General features: G+C 44.6%; 1 protein-coding gene across 3 annotated transcripts in view; it reads right to left on the reverse strand.

The window, feature by feature from the left end:
- Positions 1–8213, reverse strand: part of MSRB3 (methionine sulfoxide reductase B3) — a 59036-nt gene extending 50823 nt beyond the window's left edge. Inside the window, exon 1 of one of the 3 annotated variants that reach the window (XM_079994414.1) lies at positions 8010–8213. In XM_079994414.1, the coding sequence (XP_079850540.1) occupies positions 8010–8079 (70 nt within the window). In that variant the 5' untranslated portion in view covers positions 8080–8213. The remainder of the gene's footprint in view (positions 1–8009) is intronic. The other 2 variants (XM_079994415.1, XM_079994412.1) reach the window with 2 other exon arrangements.
- Positions 8214–9107: the final 894 nt, after the last annotated feature.

The raw sequence follows: 9107 nt of genomic DNA on the forward strand, positions 1-9107 counted from the left end.
GAAGGAAAAAAGCAACACAACTGTGCATTTAAAAAGAAGAAGAAGAAAATATTGGGAACATAAATTAAGTCTGAAAATTTAAATACCAAATTGATTTACTGAGTCTTCTTTTAAACCCCTTTCCCTGCTTCCCATGAATAGTCAGGCATTCCATTTATGATGCAGGCACAAAACCGATTCCCAAATTCTGTTTTCTGTGGCCTCTGTAGCCCAGCCCAATTCCCAAAGAACACAACATATCATGAAGTGTCATTTTTATTAGTGCAGTCCAGGTGACAAAGAGAATTTCTTATCATATCTCACCTTGCAGACAGGGAACGCAAACCTCCTAACATCTCACCCATGTTCAGGCATCAAACAAATATTATCGTTTATCATTATTATTGATTATCATCTAATTTTCTTATTATTTGAATGCTTGTAGTAAATGGATATACAAGCACTTGACACAACTGCCAGATTCAAATGGTAATTATATTTTTTATAATATTAGTACAGGCCTGGAATTGTTGGAGGTGTTTTAGTAGTTCCCCACTTTTATTTAAAATTTCTGGGTTTTTAAAAGGGCCAGATTGATGACAAGGACAGAACAGTGAATTCTGCTTTGTTATTGCACTCATTACAAAAGTCCAGCTGATGTCAGTGGAACAACCAAATGACAGTGCGCACTTGCACAGCTATTGATCTGAGGATTTAGCATAGCTGCATTTCCTTGCAAGAAGATATGAGCACAGTAGTTCTCTATAAAGGAAAATAGACACCAATTTAAAACTCTTGCAAAAGGCAAGTCTAAAACCATCCTGGGGAATCCCCTAGACTCAATGTGCAAGTAATAAGACAACAGTGGAACACTTACTTCCTTGTGCTTCCCAGAAACTACACTCCATCTGCTTATAGCTGCTGTGAGTTAGGAAAAGGGAGCATTCCATACTCTTGGCAGAATATTTAAAAAGACCAACTCATCCAGTAGAGAGTATGGAAAATGAATATAGGTGCCAGCATCATAGTATGCAAAGGGTGATACACACTAGAGGATCAAGCTAGGCTATGGTGACTCATAAAATGAGGTCAGGCATCCATAGGCATCCTGTTGATAAGGCATTTAGTGTAGGGAATTTTCAAAGATCAAGGATGATGCCCAAGAAAGTGCAGTGAGCACATTCTGGTGTTGTACTAGAGCTCAGGTGGGGAATAACCAGCCTGGGATACAAATGTGGCCCTCTATGGACCTCTGCCTTTCCTGAAGATTCTCCCCAGGCGATACCCATCACTGGTCCTGCTCTGCACCCTCCTCAGGTGCTTTCGCCTGGCTGGAATGTGTTCTTGAACTGTGATAAAAATACGTCTTGCTTGTTTGGATGAAGAGCGTTGTTGAGGGTGGTGGGTCAGGGTGTAGAAAAGCCTGACTTTTGGGTAGCTGTAATATAGCCTACGGGACGCAGGTGGCACTGTGGGTTAAACCACAGAGCCTAGGGCTTGCCGATCAGAAGGTCGGTAGTTCGAATCCCCGTGATGGGGTGAGCTCCCGTTGCTCAGTCCCTGCTCCTGCCAACCTAGCAGTTCAAAAGCACATCAAAGTGCAAGTAGATAAATAGGTACCGCTCCGGCAGGAAGGTAAACGGCGTTTCCATGCGCTGCTCTGGTTTGCCAGAAGCGGCTTAGTCATGCTGGCCACATGACCTGGAAGCTGTACGCCAGCTCCCTCGGCCAGTAAAGTGAGATGAACGCCGCAACCCCAAAGTCGGCCATGACTGGACCTAATGGTCAGGGGTCCCTTTACCTTTAATATAGCCTACTGGACAAAGGTAAGGGTAGAATCCAGTAGAAGAGTAGAATTGTTGACCCTGGGCCCTGCCCACCACTGGTATGTGGCTGCCCATGCGGAAATATGGGCCTCGGACCGAAAATGGATCACCACCTCTGTAACAGAGAATGGATCTATAATTAGAAAACTGATGTTATAGTCAAAGTTCCAGGGCCCATGTTCCAAGGTCTTCCCTCCAGTGGAGGGCTACAGATGGCACAGGTGCTCAGTTAAGCATTTTTGGATGCAGTAGATTAAACTAGTACCTTGGTAAACTCTGTATGTGCTAGAGGAGGCTGCGACATTGCCAGGCAAGATCTATTTTCTGCTGTACAGTACTGCAGATCTGCTTTTAAACACTCAATGCATGAGCCAATTTTCTGTTTAAAGGAATGATTCTGGCCTAGTTTGAACAAAAATCTTTTTGAAATCTTATTTAATTAAATAGGTGAAAATCCAGTTAGTGGAGACACCTATTCTCCTTTAAAATCGCCTTAGTTGGCTTAGTTTAATCTGATTCCTTGCCACCTTAAACAAGATTAGAATAAAGCCAATTTAAACACTCCCACACAAACATTTCCCCTAATTCAGTTAAACCTGATTTTTAAGTTTGACCAATTTATAAAACTTACATAACTGTAAATAACCATGATATTAAGATGGATAGCAACATTTGAAAGATTGTAGATGAACAGTATTTAACAGAATCAAAGGGTGTTGCTGATATGAATCAAAGGGTGTTGCTGATATGAACAGTCCTGGATAACCAGGGGCAGTAAATAGACCAGGCATAGGCAAACTCGGCCCTCCAGATGTTTTGGAACTACAACTCCCATCATCCCTGACCACTGGTCCTGTTAGCTAGGGATGATGGGAGTTGTAGTCCCAAAACATCTGGAGGGCCAAGTTTGCCTATGCCTGAAACAGACAGACCCTGCACCACTGGTGTCCCCAAATGCACCAGAGCAGGAGGGTTTTTCCATAAATGAATGGTTACCATTAACTTTTAACGAAAAATTAAAGCACTGCATTTGGTGGCACTCTTTGGCTGTAAGGATTTATGTTCTGGTATTTAGGTGTGACTATTCTGCAACAAATACTAAAACAGCAGATACTGAAGCTGTCTGCTCCAATTCACCATCTCTCTAACCTTCAACTCACTTTGAGGTCTTTTGTCAGTTCAAAATAAAAAGCCCAATGCAAACCTATTCCTCTTATATAAGCAGACAGATATTGTATCCTGGGGAAACTAATAGTTAAGATGGATAAGAGAGACATACAATATTAACAAGAAGTCGTGCAGCACTGTAAACACAAACAAATGAATTGAGGCATAAGCTTTTATGGGAGAGTCTACTTCACTTATCTTTTTCAAATCTTTAATTATGTTTTCATAGGTTGCCATTAGGAAGTGGACATCTGATACTTTTATATCAAGTGCAGAAATAAATATTGTTAAACCAAATATTACAATCTCAAGAGCAGTAAACCTTTAAAATAATATAGGAACAAACGTTGAAGTTTAACAGTCACATGGAAATTCTGTTGGAAATAAGCCTTGAAGGGCTCTCTTGCTCACATTTCTTGGCAAACTCCAACAACAACAACAACACAAAGAAGGAAACTACACTCTAGGCATTAGGACAGAACTATAAAAGTAAGCATAAATAAGTGTCCCATAAGAAACAGGAGTGAGTCAGCAAGCAAGTAGAAATTCTCAGCACTAGGTTGGAATCAAAGTGATCGGCACTATGCCACAATGTGGGTGGATTCACATCTACTATTATAGATCGTGAGCTAAACCAGGCATGGAGAACCTCTAGCCAATGGGAATAATTAGACCCAGCACTGGTCCCAGTTTGGTCAAATGTGGCTTCAGTTGTGGAGCAGGTAGAGATGCTGCTGCCAATGGGCCCTAAAAGTGCATTCCCAGATTTCTTTGGTAAGGGAGGCTTGCTTGGTGGTGAAAGTAATCCCACTGGCTTTGGCTGAGCTACCGAGTTCCCGATACTCTATTGGTACACTACAAGTTTGTATTCATCACCTGTTTATATTCCACTGATATACAAAAAGCTTCATTCCTCTCCTAATTTATTCTATGCAACTGTCACCTTTGTTGTTGTTTAGTCGTTTAGTCATGTCCAACTCTTCGTGACCCCATGGACCAGAGCACGCCAGGCACTCCTGTCTTCCACTGCCATCCACAGTTTGGTCAAACTCATTTTAGAAGCTTTGAGAACACTGTCCAACCATCTCATCCACTGTTGTCCCCTTCTCCTTGTGCCCTCCATCTTTCCCAGCATCAGGGTCTTTTCCAGGGAGTCTTCTCTTCTCATGAGGTGACCAAAGTATTGGAGCCTCAGCTTCAGGATCTGTCCTTCCAGTGAGCACTCAGGGCTGATTTCCTTCAGAATGGAGAGGTTTGATCTTCTTGCAGTCTATGGGACTCTCAAGAGTCTCCTCCAGCACCATAATTCAAAAGCATCAATTCTTCAGTGATCAGCCTTCTTTATGGTCCAGCTCTCACTTCCATACATCACTACTGGGGAAACCATAGCGATAACTATACGGACCTTTGTTGGCAAGGTGATGTCTCTGCTTTTTAGGATGCCGTCTAGGTTTGTCATTGCTTTTGTCCCAAGAAGTAGAGATGTATAATTCCCCAAGCCAGGTAAGCAAGGCATTGGGTTTTGGGAAGGAGGAATGAGGGCTCTAGAGTCCTCCTGCCTCCTTCTGAAAGCCTAGTTAGCACTTTTCCCAGCTTTGGGAAAGAGGTAGAAGGGCTCAAGGATCCTGCTAGAGCCTCATACCTCCTTCCCAAAGCCCTGTGCCTTGCTTAACTAGCTTTGCAAAGGCAGTGCAAGGGCTGGGGGGGGGGCATCAAACTTTGAGCTTGCTCCCCCCCACATCCCCACATGAAAAGGAAGTGTGAAACATGCGGGTTCTGTGTAAAAGCACTCTTGCTGCCCACCTGGGATGAAAAGTTGGGCCACCCTGAGCAAGAATATGGGGAAGGCACACGTCATTCTATCTATGTAATCTTGTGAGCAGTATGCAACTACTAATTCCAATGTGCATTGAAGGAACACTGGAATGTATTTAAGAATAAGAAATGAGAATTCAGCATTCAAAGACTGAATAGGAATTATAACTTTTAAGAAATTTAAAACATTTAAAAAAATGAATGTCACTTATCCTCAGAGCTAATAATTTCAAGGTTGCCAAGTATATTAGTGCAATCAAAAGCCTGCATAAACAGGAATTTTTTAAAATTCCTCCTGAAAGTTAATAATGAGTGAGACAGATGCATCTCACCAGGGAGGCATTTCCATAAACAGGGAAAAAGGAATTGGGATCCTTGACATGGCTTAGCTGATAGGCATGAGGGAATCCCTGAATTGTCAACACTGTTCAGAAAGCGGAGTCCTTTTCCTGAATTCCAGCTGACTAGGCAAAGGTGGTGGCAGGACACTAGGAGGCAATATCTGTTGGACTACCTTGAAGCTTTGAATGCCTGCCCAAGATTCTGGGAGATGAACAACAAAAAAGTGTCTCTCAATATAGAATAAGGCATCTTATTCCAAGATAGAATACTTTTTCACAGCACTAATTTACATCCTTGTTTCCATCTTACAATAAACTTTAGGAAAAGACCTAAATGTTAATACAGTGTTATCTTTTTTTAAAAAAAATTTTTATTGATTTTCTTTTCTTGTAACAAATATCCAATATCATTACAAAACATCCATTTTCCAATTTCCCCCCTCCCTGTTGACTTCCCTCAGCTTCCATTTCTGGTTTATTACATCAAATGATACTTTCTGCTGTTTGTATATAATACTATGTTATCATATTGTTATACTTCTTGCTCTCTATAAATAAAATTGTAAATGTTAATTTAAATCCTGCCATCGAGTCCATGTTTTTTGTTTTGTTTCTGCAAATATATTGTAAAGGGTTCACATTCTTTTTCAAAATCACTATTGTCCTTTTCACACAGTTTGTCTATTAACTTTGCTAACTCTAATATATTGTGTATCTTAGTCTTCCTCTTTCTGTTCTAGGTCATGCTATTATTTTTTGTGAGAGAATTCAATATCAGCAACTAGAAAGGGAAGTTTTACAATCTGAAGTCCCACAACCTTCAAAGTAATTAGCTGATAAAAAGATTGTCTGCTATTATTTTTTTTTGCAAGGATTCATTTATCCGTTTATATGTGAATAGTTCTGTGTGTAAAATATTAACCCTCATTTATGAATTCAAAAAAGGAGCTCCTCCTGGTCCTCTGTATCTATTCTGTACTTTGTGTACAGAGATTGAAATGATTTCACCTGTGCATCATGGTTCCACAGCATTAAAACAAAGAATAAACTATTTTCCAAGCCCTCACTAGGATGTGACTTATATCTAGCATTCCAACATTCCATGGCCAGTTAGGACATACATTCTCAAGAGTCCAGAAAGTTGCCAAAAGCTTTATTTCTATTCATGAGTCATAAGCTCACTTTGGACCATTAAATAACTTATCCTTTAGAACACGATTTGCTTTGGGAATTATTACACCCAAAATGAGAAAACAAATGTAAATTCCTCCAGTATAGGATCCTTACAAAGAGGATCTAGAGGCAACCCTGTATTATGCAGGTGAGGGTTCCCCCCTCCCATTACCCTCCAGCCTACTGCAGGTGCCAAAAGCAAACCAAATAAAGTACAGTACCCTTTGGATTTTGTTGCCACATAAGCAGTGCTGCCGTCCAGGCAGGACTTTGGGACAGAAGTGCAGGGTCCCACTCAGAATGAGGAGCAGGGTCCCTAAATGCAGCTGGGGCTGGTTTAACACAGTTTGTAACACACACCGCTATCTAAAGAGGACACCACACCACAAGATCATTAAATCCTGATGCTAAAGTTAGCTAACTGGACATACGCAACATGCAAATTTGTAGGTCATGCTCCTGTCAGGAGCTGCCGTGATGTGGCTACCCGCCATTGGAAACAGTATACTAGGTGAGAAGGGCCTTCCTGTGATCCTCCAAGCAGGGCAACCTTTACATACATACATAACCCGGAAATCATTACCAGCCCTTGGTTTTATGGCCACAATTACCTTCTTAACCCTCTGAAACAAAAAGTAAAGGTTTTTTCCTTTTAGATAAGCATACTGTCCACCATTCCGAAGACATTTGTGGATTGTTTTGGGGTTTTTTACTCATAGGAAAATCCCTTTAGTTTCTATGGCACCTGCTCCCAGGTTAAGTGGGCTGCAGTCTAGGAGTCCGGGTGCCAACTTGATCAAAATATTGGGGGGGGGGGGGAGTAAGCCCCGCCCATCACAAAATCATTTGAATGCACATGTAACCATTTGAATGGCAATGCCTATCAACTTTTTTTGGGGGGGACCTCAAATATTTTATTGGGGGGGGGAGGTGAAGACACCTCAGCCCTTAGGAGTTAGGACTCCTAGGCTAGGAGTGCTTCTTGCTGTGCCCACTTACCTGGGAACAAGTGCCAACGGAACTCAGTGGGGTCTTACTCCCGAGCAGTGGCGTAGCGTGGGGGGTGCAGGGGGGGCCGGCCGCACCGGGCGCAACATCTGGGGGTTAGGGAAATCCACGGGTTAGGGGGCGCAAATCCACGGGTTAGGGGGCGCAAATCCACGGGTTAGGGGGCACAAATCCACGGGTTAGGGGGCACAAATCCATGGGTTAGGGGGCGCAATTCCATGGGTTAGGGGGCGCAAATCCACGGGTTAGGGGGCGCAAATCCACGGGTTAGGGGGCACAAATCCACGGGTTAGGGGGCACAAATCCATGGGTTAGGGGGCGCAATTCCATGGGTTAGGGGGCGCAAATCCACGGGTTAGGGGGCGCAAATCCATGGGTTAGGGGGCGCAAATCCACGGGTTAGGGGGCGCAAATCCACGGGTTAGGGGGCGCAAATCCATGGGTTAGGGGGCGCAAATTACTTGCCTTGCCCCGGGTGCTGATAACCCACGCTACGCCACTGCTCCCGAGTAGACATGCCAGAGCTTCCTTTCCCTAGACTTTTACGGTTGTGTGGGGTCTGGGCGGGAGGGGGGGAGAGAGAAAGCGGGGCCGGGATGGAAAGCTCTAGAAACCCGAAGGGAGGCAGGCAGGCAGGGCAAGGCAAGGCAAGGCAGGCTGCCCGGTCTGCAGCAATGACGGGCGGCGACGTCTCCCTTACCTGCCACCGGCGCAGCGGCCGCCACAAGGCAAGAGAAGTTGAGCAGCAGCGAGGGAAACTCCGCGCGCATGGAGGGCGGCGAGGCGGGAAGTAAACGCGGGAAGAACGAGGAGGAGGAGGAGGAGGAGAAGAAGAAACAGCAGCAGCCGGGGCTGAAGGCACCGTCTCCCCCTCAGCTACGCCGCCCGCCTACGGCCCGGCGAAATGACAGGCCCAGCCGCCTCTCGGAGAGGCATGACGGGAAATTCCTGGGCACCGGCTGCCCAGGCAACTCCAAATATGAGCATAGAGAGCGCGAGCTGTGGAGAAGCCGGCCGAGGGGGGGGGGATAAATAGGGGCTGTGGTTATCCTGAGGCACCTCGGGGTGAGCTGCACTCCGCGCGCGCCCCACCCTCCCGGGGAGGCGAACTCCTGACTCCCCTCAAAATCCAGTCCTCGGGTGATGATGGGTCCCTATGGCTCTGCTTCCAGCGGGAATTTGGCCGTGTGCCTTTTCAGAGCTCTGCTGCAAGCACGGCGTTTGATGGGCTTTTTTTTTTCCTTCCCTCCTCCAGCCAGCTTCTCCCAAGTCCAAAACAAGTAAGACAGGCTTGCAGAGATCTGTAAAGAAAGCAATCCGCATCCCCACGCTCCTAGGATCGCAGCCTAAAAGACAGATGCAAAAGGAGGAGCGGGGGCGTGGAAGCAAACGCAGGCACTAGCTACATTAACCTTTTCATTTGCATTTCTTCAGCATCTACTATGAGGCATAAGCTTTTTTAAAATGCGAGTGCTCTTCATAGAGCTATTTAGAAAAAGACCAGAACATGACAAAAGTGTAATATAGATAAGCATCCCACCCATACCCAGGATGGAAGGAAGTCATCAGAATTCTTGCTTTGTTAGGTCCAAGTAAGTAATGGGGGGGGGGTGTTTTTGTTTTAAAAAAGCAAGCTTGAAGCCTACAAAATCCATGGCAGAGCTGCATAGTGGTGCACCAAAAAGATCAGAATTCAGTATTTCTCAAACTTGGATCACCAGCCGTTAAGACTACAACACCCATCATCCATAGCCAGCAGGACCCGTGAACAGGCATGATGGGATTTGCAGTCCAACAG

Source organism: Podarcis cretensis, assembly GCF_951804945.1.
Source record: "Podarcis cretensis genome assembly, chromosome: 10".
NCBI lineage: Eukaryota > Metazoa > Chordata > Lepidosauria > Squamata > Lacertidae > Podarcis > Podarcis cretensis.